Genomic DNA, 23146 nt, shown 5'->3' on the forward strand with positions numbered 1-23146 from the left:
ATCGATTAATCTTAAAGGTCGTCGAAAATTTAGACGCTGGTGATTCTTAAATCGTAACCAGTAAAGACTAAAGTTAGTTACACATCGAAGACAACCATGGGACGGAAATGAAAGCACATGTCACGTGACCAAACATTTATACGGATATTGAGAATGATATGCATCTTTGATTTTTATCTTAAATATTATTTTACATACTATTAATATCCGTTCGTTCTGATTTTTTATTATAAATATGAAATTATGTGTTTGCGTGTCTTTATTTCACTCGGCAACGATGTGAGGAATTAATATGTTGTTTTGCACATAGTTTGTGGTCTGGATATTTTTAATTAGGATACTTTTTAGTCTGGTTAGTGAACGACTACTGTGAGATATATATAAGTGGAGTAACTTCGACAAATTTCGTTAAATTTTTGAATTTCCTCCATCGACGTTCCCGCTCTCATTGAGCCCCGTTATGTCCTCGTGATGGTAAGAGACCAGATGCACTGGCATTGGCTCCCTGGGAACGAGGACAGACGCTAGTGTGGGACGCATGATGCGTTGACAGTACATAATTTGTACAGTAACTATTTTTAATTTTTATTTTGTATATATTTAAGGCCTTAATTTTAGTTATTCCTATGTAAATAAATTTTATATACTTAAACATTTAGAATACCTATTTAGTTAATTCTCCCTCTTCACAATAAAACAGAGACAGCGATTAACGGTTGTTTAATAACTTCTTGCACGCCCAGAGAAGCACGCAGGCACCTAGTAAGTACGTCTATTTTCACCACAGGAAACAACTTAACGGATCAAACATTACTTATCAAGTAATGATAATAAAACGGTTCTTTTAAAAGCACTACGTGTGTTTTTAAGGAAAATCTCACATCATAATATCATTTTAGCCTCAATTTTTTACGAAGAATGAATACATTTTTATCATAATAAATTTACAATAACGAGCGTGTAGCCCCGAACGTTATATCCGGTTTTTAGAACCTTTCTCTTTAAAATTCACGCGTAAAATATAATAAACAAAACACAACTTTTAATTTATATATTTTTTTTTGTATTATATTTAGAGGATTATATTTTTATTATTATAATGAAATTTTATGAGATACAATATTATGTTAAATGAAAATTTATTTGCTTAATGATAAAGTTTATACTTTGTCTTTCTCACCTTTTTATCATATGAAATATACGTTCTTACAAAAATTAATATTATAAAAATGATTTAAAGATTTCTAAAGGATTTTTGCATTTTTTTTTTCAGAATCCAGTCACTTTGTCCGTTAGAACATTTTATATTATATTTTAATTTTAATATTATGAATCGATCAATAAAAATAAGTCACCAAGTCTGACGATAAATCTGATAACCGACAAAAACAAAATTGTCCTCCTCTTTTTTTTTTTAAATTGGTGGATTATCTTTTTACTTGATATTTATAGGTGATAGTGTGTAAGTACACTCGTGTGTTTGTTAAATGAGAAAGTAAAACAAACAGATAAGAAAATAAATCAATTAGCATCGATTAAGTGCTATTTATTATTCTTTCGTGAATGAATACTAGTCTAATTTGTTTTAATTATCTCTGACTTTGTTTACTTCGAATAAATTTCATTAGTTTATAAACTTGTCAGATAAGTTATAGGATGGATGAAACTCGAGATTAAAGCGGGATTAAACTCGATACTCTTGACAGATTTAAATTAATTGGACTTGAATACAATTAGAACTATTCCTTTGTTACAGGTATAATAAAAGACAACTTCAACGGATCAGCTGGACAATGGACTACGGCTCCTAACATGATCAAAACAACCATGCAATGAAAATTAATATAGAAAAAGTTATAGATAAATTAGGAAATGTATTCGCAGAGGTGATATACGAAGACAATGGCCATCAATAAATTGCCATTACACATCTGTAATTCAATAAAACAGTATTCGTTGATAAGAGTGAACGATTTATTAAATATTATATTAAAAATTCAACAGAAGAGCGTAGTGAATCGAAAATGCAAATTAGAATCTCTGGAGAGATTAACATTAGTGGTACTATTAGTGTTACTGCTAAGTGTGAATTCGAGTGGAAACAGTTTTAGTGGTGGTAGGAATTCCATGCTAAGGACCAGAATTATAGGTACAAGATACGGTAAATTGCAAGGAGTAATACTTCCTATGGATCAACATAAATATTTGAAACCAGTAGAAGCATATTTAGGTGTTCCTTACGCAACGCCTCCTACAGGATCTAATAGGTATGACAGTTCAACTTACTAACATTTAACATTAAATAAAAATATCGTATCATGTGAAATAAAAACTTTACGTTAACCATTATTATTATTTTCTAGAACTTTTCGTATACATATTTTATTCTACAAAGTAAAAATAACTTCAAACTAAATACGATAAAGTAATTTTGTTTTCGAATTTTGTATTTAGATAATTTGGACGAAATACTCCAAGAGTTTAAGTTATATGTTGAATTCAGTTAAGTGGTTTCAAGAGTTCATTTGCCCGAATTTCATTGTCGAACTTTAACAAAATATATCGTATCTAGTGAATATTATGACAAATCCAATAGTTTAGCAATTCAATTAGATTGGGAATAATTTATGGTTGAGGGTCTTGAAACTATAGAATGCGAATTGAATATTTGGCTATAGATTTATATTATAACATAGTATCGAGTCATACATAAATTATTATCATAACAGTTCATATAGAGAATTGATTAATTTACCATTTACAAGATCAAAGGCAGATTTCGACGTTCATACTATAAATAAAGATTTAAAATAGTTAGAATAGAATATTAATAAAAAATAACTATTTTTTTTTCACTTTGTGATTTTATAGTATTAAACCTAAATATTACTTTTAAATTAAATACAAAACAAATTTATTCATTGATGACTTTAAAGGTTTGCCCCAACTCGGGCGCCAGCGCCGTGGGATGATGTGAAGACAGTCGACCAAATGGGACCAGCCTGTCCGCAACGATTACCCGACATCTCGAACGAGACTGTCACTCTTGAAAGGATGCCGAAAGGAAGACTTGAGTACTTGAGGCGGTTATTGCCTAGATTAAAAAATCAAAGCGAAGACTGTCTATACATGAATATTTATACACCAGTTCAAGGTAATAACAATTTTCCATATAATATAATTTACAGAACACAATTCTAATAAAGGGACGAATTTCAATAGGTTCTCAGTATATTACATATTCTTCATTAAAGTTTATAAAGCAATACAGAAACCCTGTGTGACAAAAGAAGACCTAATTCCATACAGAAAACCGACTAGTTCTAAATATAGCTCTTTTTTATTAAGCTTACACGATTGTCATTTCTATGGAAGTACGAACATTTCTTACGCTTTTCTTTAACTAAAATGATACAAGCTATTAATTTAAAATTGTAAAATGAACAACTATAATTTCTGCGAAGCTGGTGTTATTACGAGCATCGAATTATTTAAGTCAATTAACTTTATTAAAGTCGATTTATTCCATGTTTATTTTTTCGAATTAAATATTTGAAATTCAGCGATTGGAACAACTCGTAGTAACGTCAAATAATAAAATACAAAAGAAAATGTGTTTGGAACTACAATGATGACGATGCTTATCTACGTTCACGTTCCATGTTTCCGATATGCTTTTACATGTATATTTTAGCTGAACAAACCTCGAACACTTGATATCGGGAATACGCACAAATGTATTCAATACATTTTCACAAATGGCGCATAGTGTTATCTTGGAAATAGAAACATCGTACTCAACTGAGTTGGATATTTTACGAATGTTAGGTCAAATGGAAGAATAGGATTTAAAATGTAAGGGATCATGTTGTAAATGATCACAGCAAGTGTGACGTAAAAGTGACATTATCAGCATCTATACCCATTTTATTCCAAATAGTTGATTAGAAGTTTACACCCAAAGTTGTCATTTATTCTAAGAGTTCAACTTCGACCTTTACACGAATATTTTTGATATGTTATTTTAGAGTTAACGTCAAGTGTTAGACATATAAAAGTATCATAGTATGTCTTTACATAGGTTTCAGCACGGATGGACAGAGTTACTTTCGCATTAATAATATTAAGATTAGATGTGAATGTGGAATTTCGCTGCATAGACAAAGGAAAAAAATAACAAAAAAATATTTTTAGTTTTAAATAATATTCCGACAAAATTCCTCGTAAAATTATTTCAAATTACAATTTTAATGGCTAAATAAATCTTGATGTACATCAAAATTCGGTCAAGAACTTTATAACAACAGCAGCGTTTCTATCGCCCTTTGAAGATTTGCTTTGAAATTGCATTTAACTTCGCATTTCGTATAACCTCAAATTACATTTAGCCAAATCATAAAACGTCATTGCTTTAAATTTGCATTGAGATATTCTATTATACACATTCAAGTAATTCAATGAGAAAGAATTAGCTACCGATCAAGTTTCACAATATACTAAAAATTCAGAAACTATTCTTCGAAGAGAAATTTGAAATTTCTTATCTTCGTCTTTCAGAAATGAATTATAAATTTCTGTGATGTTTTCTTTTAAAATGATTTTTTTATATGTAGTTTTTTCCTTGAAAATTATTGTACCATTCATAATTGTCACAATGAAACAAATAATACAACTTTTATTATATTTTATTCAACCAACAGTCCAATTCTCTTTCATAAATTACAAAATGCAACGACGATGCAATTCCGTTGCTTGAATTTCGATGTAATAATATTTCATTCTGCATATTATGAGTATATTTCATTATTATATATTCCTGAAGCTGACATGGAAACGCGTGTTCCTACACAAATATAATGAACGTTATAAAAGAATAAGTATTCATTGTTATTATAATTGGCTTTTGTTTATATATTCGTCAAATCGTAGATTATATATACCTTTGCCTTTGCTTTCATTTAATATTGTTCATTTGAGTATGAAACAAAAGCCAAGTAAATTGTTCTCTCAAAAGCCCTGGCTTTGTAACAAATATAAACCAATTATAGCCATACCGTCAAAACACCAGACATAGGATTAAAGATGCTACACGCCTGGCGCCTTAATCACTGGAACACTGGTTTTAAACTGGAACATATCCATACTTTGTATTTCTGTTTGGCTGTAGAATAAAGTGAAGTGTGGATGGCATCTAACCAGACGAGCGTTTACAAAGCTTTACAACTAGATATATTTTTTTTATGTAATATGTCTTTGAGAAGATCATCAAGAAGAAGAAGAAGAAGAGAGATTTTGTATATTCACGTATATTATTTCTACGAATCCATTTTGCACTGTATTGATTATTTTTTTGAATATCGAACATCTTGTTATAATTATTCATTAATTAATATTCGTGATTCAGAAGTGTTGCTCGTTAACATTTGCAAAGTTTTGGAAAAACGGTGTATCTGAAGATTTTCTGTATGACGAAAAAGTAAAGTTCGAATTGAGGTCAGCAGAATCTAATGACCTTACAGATACAGCTAATTCTAAATTAAAAGTGTCTTATCTATTTCATTCATCAATGATTCGATATTCGACAGACAGACAGAGCATTGTTAAACTTATCACCCCCCCCCCCCCTAAACAACAATAATTGGATAAAACTTTCAGTAGTTTGATTATCTTGAAGACTACAGATAAAAGACAACCATTTTCCTTATTTGAATATGGAACAGTCATTTTTGAAATTGTTACAAAAAATAACTAGCTGACCTATTTAACGTAGATTTCCAAAATATTGTGCTGAATATTCACATGAAGTAAAATTCAAACAAAACAATAGCTTGAACCATATTTCTTGAACAAGCGAACCAATAAATGAATTCTGGTCTAACGCTTTAATGAAAGGGGATTCCATTGTGATTTATCTGCAGTAAATTTTAATACTTGATGTCAATAGACTATTGAAAACCGCAGCCATCGGTCGTTTCAAGACGAAAAATTTTAATCAGAGTTTACAATGGATGCGATCTTTTCTAGTATGGTTTTATTAAGCATTCCTTTTATAACAATGATTTTTTTGAAAAAAAGTTACATTTAGTATATTTATAACTAATAGAAAAAGGTGTTCAGAAACTGTATAATGAAGTATCGTCAGTATTGGCATATTTTAGACAAGCGCGTTCCATGGCAAAGTAATAAGATAGGTATGATTATGTTCGAGCGTATGGTTATAGTACAGTGCATACTAAAATTCTGACTTGTGAAGTACGTTTAACGTTCTTTAGAACACTGAAGAAGAAAAAATATAAATATACATTTTTATTTTAAATTTTTACGTGATTCATTTGTTTCGCTTAGTTCACTTTTTAATATTATATAGGAGGATATAAAATATATATGAATTATTATATTGTAGAAGTAAAAAAAAAGTGTAATCATTTCAAATATGTTAGCAAAAAAAAAACAATAGATACTTTAAGAAAATGGTCTACCCATTTCCATAATTGCTTCGGTACAGAATCACTTAACTCAAGTTCGTAATGCGTCCTTCCTGAAATTTATTTATAACTACATAAAATATCATTTTGTTCGTATAACTTAGGATAATATATTGTAGACTAAGGTCTGACTTGGCTAGTTCTTGCCGACAGATGGCACGACAAATGTAACACGTAAGGAAAGAGTGCAACCGCAGGCCAATGGCTTGACGTGATTCCGAGGCATGGGAGTGTACACACTTCCAATATTTAGACTCCAGGCTGTTACTAAGATTTTTTTTATTGGCTCGACTTAGGTTAGAGCCAAGGATCTCAGGATCTGTGGCCTTATCTACCTATTAGACCAATGAGGCAATCTAAAACTCCTTGTCTATTTTATATAAATATATATTTATTTGATATCCCATCGTTTGTTAAAAGCCTTGACATGATAAGCTATAATTGAACATTTAATAAAAAATCACGCCAAATCTCTTACATCAATGAAAATTTATAAATAGAATTAGATTTCACTCAAATGCGGACGAAACAAATTAATCTCTATAGCTCTTAGCATGGCAACAAAATAAACAGTTTCGATTATTAACAAACAAAATTAGATCAATCGAAATTCGAACCAAACATGAAAGTAATTATCAAGCACACTTGATAAACAAGCGCTATTCAACGCGATGAACAGAAATGAGGAGGTAAAATGTTTTCATTTTGCGGAATTGGAAAGGAATGACAATGTATGGATACATGATATCGATTTAAAAAAAAAAAAAATTCCTTTTATATACTTGGTTGTAGGGCTTTGTGCAATCCCAACTGGATATGTACCACCTACTCATCATTTATTCAACTGCAAGCAGCAATACTTAGCATGGTTGTGTTCAGGTTGGAAGGGTGGGTGAGCTAGTATAATTACAGGTACAAGGGACGTAATATTTTACTTTACAAGATTTGAAAAGTACGCTACGCTATTAGCGTAGCGTACTTTTCTATGGACAGTTGTTTCCATTTCCAATCAGGTGGCGCATTTGTTGTACCAATTATATAAAAAAGTGTGTCAGTTTTGACCAAAAACCTCTCGTTCCTTTTAGAAGATGATATCGATCTGATTCTACTATTCTAACATTACATATAAGCAATAACAGCCTGTAAATTTCCCACTGCTGGGCTAAGGCCTTCTATAACTTTGAGAAGGAATTTCGTTGAAATTAGACACATGCAGGTTTCCTCACGATGTTTTCCTTCACCACTAAGCACGAGATGAAGTATAAACACGAGTTAATCACATGAAAATTCAGTTGTGCTTGCCTGGGTTTGAGCCCGCAATCATCGGTTAATCATCTACACTAGGCCATCTCGGCTCTCACAATTCTAAACCAGTCTTAAATATTAATTCATTTATTTCTGACAACAATAGCTCGAAGAAATATATAATGAAAAAATACAAATGATTTATTTATATTGTCAACAATTTATCCTACTATAATATATCTCGCATTAATATTAATCATTATATAACATTAATTATTAAGTATTTTTTTTTTCAAAAACAGTGCCACTCCACGTGCTAATTCATGATCGAGAAAAAATCCAACGACCGATGTCACTTAAGCCACTTAAGCCACTTAAACCGAAGCCTCAGTATCAATGGACAACTTTATAAAACGCAACTCGTAACGATAAATCATACAATGAATTAATGGCTAATTAGCCCTACTACACATAACATAATTCTAAGCATTTTCTGTACTATTTTCTAGTCAACAATGAAGTTTAAATAAAGAAAAAAAATAATTCGCTAATATTATCCGTGGGTAATAAATATGACACAGCTTATTTTCATGTTGTCTACTTCACTTTTTAAAGAGTCTTTGTTATTGGTCACCCATAGACATTAGCATTGCAAAAGTATAAACAGTATCATAACAACATAACTGACGTTTTGCTATAGAATAATTGATGAATCAATTATTTGGAATTTTTAAAGTGTATAAATAAGAGCCGAAATGGCCCAGTGGTTAGAACGCGCACATCGTAACCGATGATTTCGGGTTCAAACCCAGGCAAGCAGCACTGAATTTTCATGTGCTTATCTTGTGTTTATAATTCATCTCGTGCTCGGCGGTGAAGAAAAACATCGTAAGGAAACCTACATGTGTCTAATTTTATCGAAATTCCTTCTCCTCAAAGGGAGAGGAGGCCTTAGCTCAGCAGTGGGAAATTTACAGGCTGTTAATGAAATGTGTATTAATTTTCATAGTTCCATAATAATCTATGAAACTTATGATATTCCGAAACAAATTATTTGACGTCAATTAATTTTAATAACAGCCTGTCTAAACCAGAAAACTAATAAGATATTCGTGGTCGAAGCAGGAAATTTCATGTGAATAATGTAGTGTCAAAACCACACGAGTCAGTCAGTGAAATTTAATATAGTGATGTGCGGGGAACGTAAACTACAAGTGTGACGCGCCGAGACTCATCTGCATGTAAATGTGGAACATATCACGTCACGTCACGTGACCCACATTTCGTGCCTGAGTTAGAGTGCTTTTGTACACAACCAATTATGGAAGATGTACGTTTTTACATTATTTGTGAATAGAGTGCAGGAGCATTATAATATCTTCCATAATAATGTAGACAAAAGTATTTTCTTTTAAATGAAACGGCTTGATACATTTCCGCTGCTATGACAGAAACTGTCGGTATTATAGGGTGTACCGCAATTTAATAGTATTCAATGTAGACAAAAACTGTTTGTATTTTAAAATTCTGACGTAAATCTAAACAAATATTTCTGAAACGTGCTCATCGGTCACCGATTGCATCATCAGCTTTAATTACCAAATGAGTTTAATTTGATCAGAGGTTCTGAAAGAGGAATGAGTTGAAACACGTGACTCTTACCAAAACTTGTGGGTTCGAACTTGGTTCGAATATTGTATATAAAATATAATTGAATTTACTAACATGACTGTAGTTTTAGATGTTGAAAAAGAGTAACTACAAGAAACTCATTCTTGCCGGTACTTCTCGGTAGAATCTACATTCCGAACCGGCGGTAGCTTTACTTTAAATAGAATGATGAATCGTCATTTAACAAATGACGATTCAAAAGTGCTTGTAAAAGCCTACTTGAATAAAGTATATTTTGATTTGATTTGTTCAATACTAAAAATATGTCCGATGCATAATATCAAAAGCAAAACCGATTTCCAAACTCAGAGCTGGTTAGAAATTTTCTATAGAAGAACCCAATATATTTTACTCTTCAAGCACCTGTCGCTAGTAACTACGTCAGCGCTAGACCATCTCAGTTGCTTGATATTAGCTAGTCATAAAAACAAAGCAGAAATATGTACACATTATGAAATAATTGTCGATAGAACACGCTGTATCCACATTAGTTAGCATTCTATTTTTTTGGAGCGTGAATACCGCAGAACAGTGTCTACTCGCCAACTTACTATGGGAACCCCTTTGTATTCTGCTATTTAAAGTTAAACCAAGAAATTCAGTTGCGTCAATAATGGCTTTAAAAAAACATTATTATTTACACGATTACATTTTATCTAGTGAATTTAATACATTTAGTCTTTTGTTATTTAGAAGAAGACTACGACAGTTTCACTGTGCAATATCAGAGGCAGTATAAATATAAATATTAAGATAATACATTTAAATTGCTAGCTTATCCTATACTGGACATAGAGGAAGATTACGAGAGAGACATTTGAAGCTAAAATTATAATACGAAATCACAATAACACTAATTAAATTCTAATTTTATTGTCAAAAAGAAGCAACGTCTAAAAATAAATTATATTTAAAGTCAAAGCATTTATCACTTAAGTTTTTAAGACTCATAATCTTAAGATTATTTTACACAGTTGTGGTGATATTATGGAGTGTATTCTGTCGAAAAGAACTTGCAGTAAATAAAAATATATGAAATAATATTAATTCTGACCCAATTATCATTTTAACAAAATAAATCTCAAACGAAAAGATTGACCTACTATTGTCATATATAGTATGCGCGTCGAACCCGAGGTTAACGACCTCGTAGAAAAGATTTTGAAAGTAGAACCACTTTAGATAAATAGTTGAGAAAATAAAGGATATTTTCAGAGAATAGAGTTGGACAACCGCATAGCGACTGCGGAATTCACAATTTTACGTCCCAATGTTTTGCTTGAAAATATCTTTAAGTAGGGCAGGAGTCCCACGCTGTGACGACGCCTGAGCGAATGTTTATTCTGCTTCGCTATTGAGACCTATTTTTTGTTGTCTCTTATAGCACGACTTATTTTTAAAACTTTATTTATATTGACAGTATTAACGAGCATTGTTCAGGGTTCTGGGTGAGCAGTTGTTATACAACTTTATTATTACTAGATTCCCTGTTTTAAAGTGTTCTGTGTAGGATTTTCGTAAGGACCATTAAGGTAGGTTAGGTTACTTCTATTTATTAAATCAAAATAATCTTTATTGTACACCAATAAACACATAAATTAGTCACGTTTAAGAAAAATGCAGACGTCATCGATAAAACAGCGATCACTTCCAGGCAAGGCAGGTAGAGGAAAGAAACAGAGATAAAAAGAGGTATTTTTTTACCACTACGAAACACAAATATTTATAATAATTGGAAATTTAAGAAATAGTTAAGGTTTCTATAGGACATAAAGCTGGTTTATTTTTCGATCAGATAATCGGGATTGCTATGGGGAATGCTGGTAACATTCATGTCACTCATTTTTGTGTATACGAGTATTCGTACATATTTGTTTTTAAAGAGCCATTTAGGCTCTTCTATAAATATATTTTGTTTAAGTAACAAATAAAAAAAAAAATAAACTAAAAAAATAGTACCAGGGCCTCATAAACAAAACAGCGCTAAACAGTTTTTACAAACATGTATCCGGAACATATTCAAAAGTAATCACCTTTTAACAGTGTTATATTTTTTTTTTGCAACATATTGAATTTACTGAAATTTTATATTCCGTAAACCAGGGCCGGTCGTAATAAACTTTTTATTGACTTGAAAGCTTATACCTATCGGATAGTTCATTCGAAAATATGTTTTGTATATTTTTTTGTTGAAAATTTTATCGACGATACTCCACATGATTTAGTGTTTTTGCTCCAATTGTACATTTATCAGAACATATAACGGTATTTACTTTTCAGCTGCGATATATTTTTTTAAGTACATTTTGTTTAATTGATATATTGACGTAGGATAAATAATGATTTATATTTTTTTCAGTTGAAATAAAAAAAGGTTCAAATTACGGACAACTTTTATTATACACTATATATGTATGTGAAATTGTAAATACCGTTAGATTATAATCTATCGAAGTAAATTTCAATTGAACTATATAAACTCTAACTAACCTAACCGAAATATTATGATTTATTGTAAGTCAAATAACCGTTCACAATCTTTCGACGGTTTACAATTGCGCGAAATAGATTATAATCTAACGGTATTTAGAATTTTACGGTGATATTTACACTACCAATCCACTTGAAATAGGATTATTGCAACTTTGCCTAAATGGCTGACTTCATAAACGGAAATAAAATTTAATTCGGCCTTTGTAGGATTATTCTTACTTTACCAAAATAACCAACTCCACAGACAGAATACCTAACCATCATAAATACGAATAATACTTCCTAGCACGTTGTCACATAATATTAATCCAGCTTTATTTTCTTAAACAATATGACCGCTTTCATTCGTATTCAATGATAGAAACATATTTCATCGCCTTGGATTGTGTCCAAAGAAGGAATTTATCTGGAACGCTTCGAATCTGTCATGCGAAACGCTGATAGCGTAAACAAAGCCTACCTTCGCTGACAACAGACTCAAAGACATTGACTTTTATCTGGGTCGCGTTTTGCCTTAAAGTGTGATACTTTATCGAACGGTTGCTTCTATTTTATAGGCTAGATACAGACAGTTTTCAATTGAACCCAGGTAACTTATTGAATGCAATTTATAAACTGTCTCTCTGTTTATACTTGGTAAGATTACGTTCTTTACTGTATATGTGCTTCAATTTTAAAGTATCGCAATGTTTTCAAAATCACGTACTCGAGCTACAGAGCTATCTGGTTTAAAATTAACGCGAATAAATTTTAGTATATGAGATGGCCATTATCATCAGAAATACATGTAAGTCTGTACAATATTGGAGATCAATATCTTATGTTATCTATAAGTTATATATAAATATGTATATGTATGTGTCATATACGAATACCTTTTGATACGTATGTTGTTTACCACTATCATTCACACCATAGAGACACGGATAAAACGAAACAATTACTATTTTGGAAACGTTTAATTAACTCCACAGAATATCTTCATTAAGATGTTATGTTTTGCAAGCTGCCAAGAAACTTGAAATAATTGCCTCTTACAGTTGGTCCAACACTTCAAGCTAAATACCCTGTGGTGATATTCATCCACGGTGAATCGTTCGAGTGGAATTCGGGCAACGTGTACGACGGCGCCGTTCTGGCGAGCTATGCGGGCCTTGTGGTCATCACAATCAACTATCGTCTCGGAATATTGGGTAAGCTAAACATGTGCTGAAAGTTTGCGGTCTTCTGTATACTTCATTTCAAAATGTAGTTTCAACATTCTTTGTTTCAAGTTATATACTTGACCGTGAAATATTTATTTTTTCAATTTTCGTAACACCGACTCAGCTTTAAAATTCACCAATTTTTATTTCGATTGAATTTGTTGCATAGCTCGATCGGTAGTTTCTTTGTAACCTTCGGAATGCTCTCAAGCGATATATCATCATGTCAATACTAAAAACAAAAAATGTTATCGCGTTAAGTCCAAATTATTACTCAACTTTACTCGTTAGTCGAAAAATGAACATAATGAAATTTTATCTCCTCTCGTAATAGAATGTAGCGAGTGCCCTTGTTAGGTTAACTAGACAATATTTCAGCGTGATGACATTATTAACATATTTTATTCAACGACCATGAGATCCAAATTTATATTTAATAGTAATCAGGTCATTCAGAACCCAGAGGATGTGACACCCTAAATGCACACGTACTCAAAATTGCCGCGAAAATGAATTCATTAAAATTGTAAAATATACTTCAAAGTCAAACTAAAATGTACTCTACGTATTAGAAATAGGACCGCATATTCCATGTGCACGTTATATTTATTTTGTAATAGTAAAGCGCTACAAGAAATGTTTAATTAAGTAAAGTGAAACGTGACCAAGCTATCGTACAAGAGCTGTGCATAATTAGATTGGAGCTAAAGAAAAATAAAACCGAGTAACAGTTCGTTCTTAATTTTTCATCAAGAATTTAATGTTAGTTTGAAACATTTTTCAGATAACAAATAAGTTAACAAATTAAAAATAAATAGTATTGGGCAAGGATTAGTAGTTTCGATGCAGTAAACTAGAAGCCTTTTTATAGTCGGAACCGTAACAGTAAATTGTAATAAACGTGTTTAGCAAAACAAGCATCAGTAAGCACCCGTATGATAGCAAGAATCGAACTATTCCGCAAAAACTTTTCCAAGGAGGTAGGAAGGCAAGCCGTAAAAGTCTTAGAATTTTTGATGTATAGTATTATATAAAATACATCTATGGAATTTATATATATCTCTCCTACTATATATTGAGGCATTTTTGTATCGATTTTAGATTACAATTTATAAAACGGTTATTCAGGGAGGGTCAAGATTCATGGTCACAAAGCTATCACAGGATGTCAATTTTTCGATTTTTTAATTTTTTTTTTTTTTTAACTATTTATAAAGATTTTTTTTTATTTTTCTGATAACCCTCATCAATTGGCCTATCGCCCATTACCGGCTTGACGTTGATTTCTGGGACCTGTATATTATACGAGAAAGCAAATCATGTTGATAATAATGTATAATTTTATTTTCTAAATATTAAATTTATCAACTTAAGCTAAATGAAAGAATATTTTCACAGGTTTTCTTAACGCAAATCCCATACCACATATGAAAGCGAGAGTAGCAAACTATGGTTTAATGGACCAAATAGCAGCATTACATTGGGTTCAGCAGAATATTGCTTTATTTGGTGGAGATCCTGGCAATGTGACAATGCTTGGACATGGTTCAGGAGCAGCTTGTATTAACTTCTTAATGATCTCACCAACGGTTATGCCCGGTAAGTAAATTTTTTAGTAAAAAATATCTAAATATTTTGTATCCTAATTCAAAAGCACAATCAAATATTAAGTTTTCTTTTAGGTCTTTTCCATAGAGCAATCTTATTATCAGGCTCAGCGTTGAGCTCATGGGCACTCGTAGAAGATCCCGTTAGTTATTCCGTCCAACTAGCCAAGCAGTCCAATTGCACTCTCCCTGAAGACGTTGTCAAAGATCACGAGCTAATTGTAGACTGCCTTAGAGAAGTTCCTCTTCAAGAACTAATGTCAGCTGAAATAAGTACACCAAGCTACCTCACAGCATTTGGTCCGTCGGTTGATGGTGTTGTAGTAAAGACTGACTATGCGAAAGAACTGCTCACATTCTTCATACCGAACGACCTCCAAGGATTTACCAGCGTATCCGGTGTCAACAATATCAAGGCGGACAAAAGGAGCGGAGATAGGATTTTCGGGATAAGGGGCGGGCAAAATAAATATGATCTACTATTCGGAGTGGTAACGAGCGAAGCTCTCTGGAAATTCTCGGCTCAAGACATACAAAACGGATTCGAGGGTGAGAGGCGGGATAGAATAATAAGGTAAGGGTGTTTATATAGCAAATTGGAGTTTACGCAATTTAAGGGATTTCATAGCTTTCGATAATGTACGAATCATCTAGAAATAATAAGGCTAATAATGTTAAATGCTTTCATTTCTGTAGAAATAGAACTGAATAAACTTTGCTCTAATTTTTATAACATTTCAGGACTTATGTGAGAAATGCTTACACATATCACTTGAGTGAAATATTCTTCACTATTGTCAACGAATACACAGATTGGGAGCGGACAGTTCAGGTGAAGTCTCGCCCTTATATATATTTTTTCTTATTACGCACTACAATAAATCCCGTCAGAGCATAGATTGCCAATCCCTTTCATGTCGTATTATTTTCTTGATCAGAGTATTTCTATCGGCTTCACATTACTTACATACGTGATTGGAAAAATAAACCGAGATCAAGCCTTTTTAAATCGAAGTAATAGGACTTTGGTAGTAAATTGTAATAAAGATAGTTTTAGTGAGACATCTGGACATAAGATATTATCAAATCACCGCAAGCATATAAATCAGAAACGTTATTGTTTTATCTGACGTCACGAGCAACATTAAAAAAAATAACGTCTAAATAATTTTCGACACAAATAAAATAAACCAATATTGGTAATAGATAATTTAGATCTAGCGAGATTGATACAATTTTATTCTTAATACAATTTATATCGAAGCGCGTTGAACTGCGAAACAAAAGTCATTTGGCACCAATCTAGCTCTGAAGATTAGATTCGATGCTTTTCGGATCGTATTTCGATTCAAAACAACTGTGCCGTATTAAAGGGTTCAAATTCTACACAAATAAATCTCCTCAAAGTCGTTTTCTAGGAAACATTATTTCTTGTACAGAACAAGTAATCTACTTATAAATCACTTTAACAATTCTTGGGTTCGAAAAGAATCTTATATTAAAATTAGCTCTTATTCTGAAATGTCTTCAACAGCATCCAATCAATACTCGAGACGCGGCAGTGTTGGCGTTATCAGATGCACAGTACGTGGCGCCACTGGTGCAGACGGGAGATTTTTTAAGTGTCAGTAAGAGTTCCGTAGGAACTGGTCCGAATACATTCTTCTATGTCTTCGACTATCAAACTAAAGACGGAGATTATCCTCAAGTAAGTATTTCATGTACCATAGATAATTTATATTTATTTTAATAATAAAATTAGTTGTTACGATAATACTGGGACAAAAAAAATATGCATAAGCCTCGCATTAAACAACTAAAAGTTTGGGGTTCACACTTATTATATCCAATTATTCCTTAAGTAAAAACTATTCCTTAATTTAAGACTTTATTATGTTCGACCGTTGTATTGCTTTTCAATATATTTGTTTGTTTGAAAAAGTATTGACCGATTTTCTCTATGATTATTCGACAATACGTATTTTCGTTGCCCAATGAAACGTGAATTGGAATGATTGAATCTGCTATTTTAGTTTGATTGAAATAGTTCAATGAGTTTTGTTACAGAATATTAATAAAATTTCATTGAAATATTTTAACAAGTCAACTATATATGGACTGAAATTAAATAACAATGCTTCGAATTCATACGAGTACATTTTTATCGGTATTTATTTTATGGAATAGATATTTAGGTTAATTGATTAATATATTTTAATATTATTTAAAAAGCAAAAATTTTTACATATCATATCAATACTAAGCATCGGCTCGATCATAATAATCTAATATTCATTACGATACAATGATATTTAACTCAGCTGCTAATAAAGTTACTTAAATTTTAGCGCATGGGTTCAGTACATGGAGAAGAACTGCCCTATTTATTTGGAGCACCATTAGTAGAAGGACTCGGTCATTTCCCCAAAAATTATACAAAATCTGAAATTGCATTATCTGAAGCGTTTATACTTTACATGGCTAATTTTGTAAGAACTGGGTAAGTACTATCTTTAGTATATTTTATTACATGTATGTATATCACACACAGTTTCAAATATAGAACATTTTTAAGTAATAAATGATTCCAATAATTAAAAAGTGAAATTCTATAAATAAAAGTTGATTCTACTGGTTTCTTAATCTGAAACGAAAGAACTTGAATTATAGAACAAATGAAACGCCAACGAAGCAGTTTTCAAGTTAAAAGACAAAGAGACAATAGTCTTCCTGTGTGCAAGAAAATAATACAAATAAAACTAGTGACACACAAAGGAACAATGGCGAAATGTGCACAAGATGTATGCAATTTCAATAACGCTAATTGTGAATGTATTGTGTGATAAACAAAAAGATATTTTCGCTTCCCAATATAATGAGAAGTACAGCATTCACGTGTTTTCTTACATTTTTATTGCCATTTAAATTTTACTGCAAAAAGTCAGCTAGTTTTCGTCGTAAATGCTCGTATTTAATAAGACCTAGATTTTTGATTTACTCCCTTCGAGAAGAACGTTTGGAGTAAAATCCACCACGATGCTCCAATGTGGGTTGATTGGCATTTATTTTTTTGGATTAGACACATACGGGTTTCCTCACGATGTTTTCCTTCACATCCTTCCTTCCTGATCAAGAGATGAATTATAAATATAAATAACGAACATTCGGTGTTGCTTGCCACAATTTGAACACGCAGTCCTCGATTGAGATGCACACGTTCTAACAACGCGGGCATCTCGATGCGGCTGTTTTACTTGACATCCTTTAACGTGAAAAAGTTTAATAAATTACTATTCAAAATCAAAATATACTTTATTCAAGTAGGCTTTTACTCTTGTAAAATACGTCGTCATTTAACATACTGTATTAAGTAAAGTTACCACCGGTTCGGAATGTAGATTCTACTGAGAAGAACCGGCAAGAAACTCAGTAGTTATTCTTTTTCAACATCTAAAAATACAGTTATGTTAGTTAAATACAATTATATATCCTGTCTGGAAGTCAACAAGTTATTATTTTAAACATATTTACCGCTAAGTTTGTAGTAGTTTTGAGATTATTCAATATCTAACATTCATAAATAACTTCTCGCAATAGAGTCCAAATCTTCTCCTTAACGAGATAAGATGCATTTTCCATATATATATAAGTTGTGGGATTATTGTGATTGAAACGTTTTAAAAAGTAATATTTCTTTAATAACTCCGGAATCCAAATTTACACGTCTTATCTTGCGTTACATTCTATGACAACTGTCCACTATATCCTCTTTATAAAAAAAAATTATCTAATAAGGAGGTTTAACATTAAAATAATTAACTTAAATATCTTATTATACCACACGGTCATCCTGCTTATTCATCTGACCCAGATGTTTTGGAATCTTGACCCATCCATTGCTTCATCAACTCAGCGGAGCTGGTGGTTTTAATCGGACCCTCGCCATGACCAACTTTCTTTACTTCATAACGGTCATTCCGTTTCTTCTGTACCACTTCATAAGGTCCCAAAAATTTAGGGTATAATTTGCAACCGTGTATGAACTGTGTACTTTTAATGGCATCCAAATCGTCAATTTCATATTGATTAGCCTTTTTTCTGCTTTTATGGTAACTTCTTCTGTTATTGTCTTGTATCTTTTGTTTCCGCCTAAGTTCAGATCTATTCTCACTATAACTTGCAATACTCTCTTCTTTAATTAACTTTAGTATCTCATCATTTTTGTCTTTCATCTTTACTCTAATGAGCAATTCAAATGGTTTCATTCCAATAATCAATCATATAGTGACGCTTTTAACTGTAAAATATTTTAAACACTCATTTCTCGAAGCGTCGTACTATAATAAGTATCGCAACATACAGATTGAAAAGTGCACTGAATAGACCAATTTTCTAATAGACTGCTGATTACCGAAGTACGATTTACTCAGCAGATGGTACAGAAAATTTCCTTCAGACGAATAAGCTAAAATAATACAGAAGAAACTAGTCTTCGGATTTTATCTCGTTTGGTAACTGAGATTTTATTTTATAAGTAACGAAGTTTATTATAATGGCTCAATTCTTTTGACATTTCTTGAGAAATGAATACTATTTTTTTTTACTTTGCAAATATGTGACGCTACACAAACTTTGTACATATTTGCCACACTTTCATTATATATTCTACCACCAAGCAGCAATATGTATTGTTGTGTTCCGATTTGAAGGGTCAGTGAGCCAGTGCACTAAGGACATAACATTAGCTCCAAAGGTTGGTGGCGCATTGTGGATATGGAATTGTTAATATTTTATCAGCGCTGATGTCTATAGATGGTGGTGACCACTTACCATTAGGTGGCCCATTTGTCAGTCCAACTATCTATAAAAAAAACCATGTTTATTTAATAAAGAAACACAAATAATTACGTATTATAATTTGAATATACAAATACAGAGTCGATCCTAAATATTTAAGCAAAAAAAAAATGTCCGCTGAAATTTCACTTAACGTAGAGAATAAAGTATATTAGTTCCAAGAATTCTTCCATAGAATATAACATATATCTGAATTTTTATTTAAAGTGTACAAATTCCGTTCTCGGAAAAACTGCGTTATAATAAAAACAGCGATCGTTCTAATAAAAAACATTATCTGGTATTAAAATTAATTTCATGCATAAGGTATTTTTAGTAAAACGTTGAATATTTTTAGATAAATATTGTCATAATCCTAATAGCCAGTCTACCGTGTAGGCATGCCACAGCCTCCCTCTGTGTAAAGGTTGGTTCACCGCATTCTCGCCTCTAATATAATGTAATTTATATCGTCGGTCACTCGGTGCTTACACACAACTGTTGCCTGCACGATTTTGAATTTTGATGGTGAAATATTGGACATGTGGTATTTTAGTATTTTGTCTTAAACTTCCTTTGAACTAAAAGGCTTTTCAGGGCAGAATAACGTCATATTAATGGAACATGAGCTAAAATGTTTCAATATTTTCATATTATAAATAGCTTCACACTACAAATAAAATCTTTATAATTTATTAATCCTACATTGCTCAATACCGATTTTGATTTCGCTTGATTCAATTAAGACAGCTTCGAAATATAAGGAAGTTATTTGACCATTTCTTAATTTATCTGAATAATATTTATTGAATGATTTTTCCTTCCTTTTAGAAACCCTAATGAAGCCCAAAAACAGGAAGCTGTACTGCCAATATCAAGAGAACGGAATAAATTTAAGAGCATCTTCTGGGATGAGTATGACACGTTACATCAAAAGTATTTAGAAATTGGTAAGTTTATTCACGATAGCTGGATTACACATAGACATAGTCTTTATTAAACTATATCACAGTATTGTTGGTAATACTTGAAGTTTTAATATACTCGTATAATTTAAAAGTCTTCTAACATTGATGTTGTGCTGACAAAATTTGTATGAGGTTTGATTTCTTTGAATAAATGAATAATTATACTATCATTATAAACAAAATATTGCTTAGATTTAAAACATATAATTCAAAATATGTCATAATGAGAATAATTGTAAACTATCAATTCAATGTCACCGAATTGCTCATGTAAATTAACGGATGATTCTTAATTCACGATAAAATACACCACAAAAACAGTAATTACATGTCACGATTCGCAAATGTTATTTAAATCAAACCCCATTATAAAATATTGCATTATGCGTTGTATTAACGATGGTTACGCTCGCATAAATAAATATTAATATCGTAAATTGATGCGTCGAATGCAATTACTAAATAACGTCAGCTCAGTTAAATGATGACTTTAATATTCAAACACATCGGTGACATTAATTAATATTATTGGCATTTCGACTTCCGTTTATTACTCCTGTTTATTAACGAACTTCGACAATGTATCACGTTATTAAAATTTTAATTGAAAAGTTTCCCACGCGATTGAATCAAATAAGGTGTTTAAAAAGATAAAAAAAAATTGTTTTAACCAAAATTGCCTTAACCGAAAATTCAATTGCAGGGATGAAGCCACGCATGAAAAACCATTACCGAGCCCACCAGCTGTCCGTGTGGCTTCGGCTAATCCCGGAAATCCATCGGGCCGGGATGAAGGACGTTGTCGCGAAACACAACCTATTTCGCAACCACAATGACCCGGAATTGTACGACGGTTTAGTGCGCCCTGATCCACTCACCCGTGCTAACTACTATGATCCAACATTGGAGCTTTATCGAAGACCTTACAACGTCAGTCTCGATATAGCATCTACTACGATAGAAACTTACGTAACCACTTGCATCAGCGTCATGTCACCCCGACCCGACTCACTTGTCACTCAAAGTCAGACCAACAATTCTCACTCTCAAGACGTTTCCAATTTAGAGGTCGCTGGTTACACGGCCTACTCGACAGCATTGAGTGTCACAATTGCTATTGGATGTTCCCTATTAATCTTGAATGTTCTTATATTTGCCGGAGTATATTATCAAAGAGATAAAACCAGATTGCAAGTAAAAGCATTACAACAGCAGAAGAGAAATCATAACGCAACTTTTGATAGCGTATCCTCGAAACATCCCCATTATTTTGTGGGACATTCTCAAAGTTCCAGCACGATTGTCGACATCGATCACCAAGATAAGAACGCGATAATAGCTATGACAAACCGTGTGCCACATTTCACGAGCTCAAACTGTCCGAATGTCTGTCACACGGGGATCCAAATGTCGAATCTGATGCAGAAATCCAGTCCAACGAACAGAGGTCAGTGTACGACATTACCGAGGAAAGTGGGATTCAGTTATCAGAATCAGATATGCAATGCGTCGAATTGTATGACGTTACCGAAGAATGCTACGTTCGTGAGCAGTGGAAATTTACCCGATGTTCAGGCCCAGACGGGACAGTCGCAAACACCAGGGAACGGCTCGGTCCCTTCTTCTTCTCCGCCGTCTCAGCACTTCTCCCAGAAATCGAGGGTCCCCCAAGCAGCGATGTCAGAAATGAACGTATGAGAAATGGAAGATATTTACAATTATGTGTAAAGTGAATGTTGTGATATGGACGCAAAATAATAAGGTCACTGAACAAAACATAGTTGTGAATATCGTATAAATCCTTGTAAATAGATGTATTTAATTTGAACCATAACATTAACATTTTAAGGTTCATAGGTGTATTGATTATCGTGACGTCATAATGTGCGTATATTTAACTCTCCCGTTGTAAATATGGTCATCTCCATTATAAATGGATTTACGAAGCTACGAAACATTGTTGATTTAATTTTAAACTTCATCGTTTAAAAAGTTCGTGACATCAATATTAAAAATCAAATACTAAAATGTTCTTGCCCTAGATTAAAGTCATTTTGAATGACGTCATTGTATATAGTTTAGGACCTAAAGACTGTATTATCGCAAAGTTACTGATCCAAGTTTAAGTGTCAAATTTTCTGTATTTACCTTTGAGAAATCTTGATTCATGTAAATTATTTTAACGTTCTGTAATTGTTGATTCCAAATTCATAACTAAATTCAGAATATACAATTAATATTTGATTTTGGAATAAATAAAATGCAAATGTTTAAATTGTTATAATAATTTAAATGTATAATATTCTTATTAAATTATTTGTTATTTTTACGTAAATTGTATTTGTTGCGTTGTGTATTTGTAATTTTTGTGTATTTGTGTAACCAATTGGGTATCAATCGTTCAACTAAAAGATCAATTCGTTGAACGCTTCTTTGAAAACCGCTATGTTATCTTACCGTTACTAAAATCTTATGAGTATTAAGTGAAACATGAAATAAGATGGAATAAAATCATAACAAATGGAATCTCTTATTTATTTTCCTTCGTCAACTTTTTTTTTTTCACTAATATTATAAAAAAATATTAAATAGAAAATCTTTAATTTCTAAAAGCTAATGTCGAAAAAGAATGGAAA

The 23146-nt window shown here is 32.0% G+C and overlaps 1 protein-coding gene across 1 annotated transcript in view; it reads left to right on the forward strand.

Annotated features, from left to right (window-relative positions):
• The window catches only part of LOC125070712 (neuroligin-4, Y-linked-like), a 71829-nt gene extending 49145 nt beyond the window's left edge, over positions 1–22684 (forward strand). Inside the window, exons 2-11 of the mRNA XM_047680644.1 lie at positions 1757–2267; positions 2937–3154; positions 12935–13087; positions 14498–14698; positions 14782–15280; positions 15448–15538; positions 16241–16414; positions 17055–17206; positions 20374–20492; positions 21214–22684. Coding sequence (XP_047536600.1) covers positions 1903–2267; positions 2937–3154; positions 12935–13087; positions 14498–14698; positions 14782–15280; positions 15448–15538; positions 16241–16414; positions 17055–17206; positions 20374–20492; positions 21214–22208 — 2967 coding nt within the window. The 5' untranslated portion in view covers positions 1757–1902 and the 3' untranslated portion in view covers positions 22209–22684. The remainder of the gene's footprint in view (positions 1–1756; positions 2268–2936; positions 3155–12934; positions 13088–14497; positions 14699–14781; positions 15281–15447; positions 15539–16240; positions 16415–17054; positions 17207–20373; positions 20493–21213) is intronic.
• Positions 22685–23146: the final 462 nt, after the last annotated feature.

This window comes from Vanessa atalanta, chromosome 2 (genome assembly GCF_905147765.1).
Source record: "Vanessa atalanta chromosome 2, ilVanAtal1.2, whole genome shotgun sequence".
In the NCBI taxonomy this organism is placed as follows: domain Eukaryota; kingdom Metazoa; phylum Arthropoda; class Insecta; order Lepidoptera; family Nymphalidae; genus Vanessa; species Vanessa atalanta.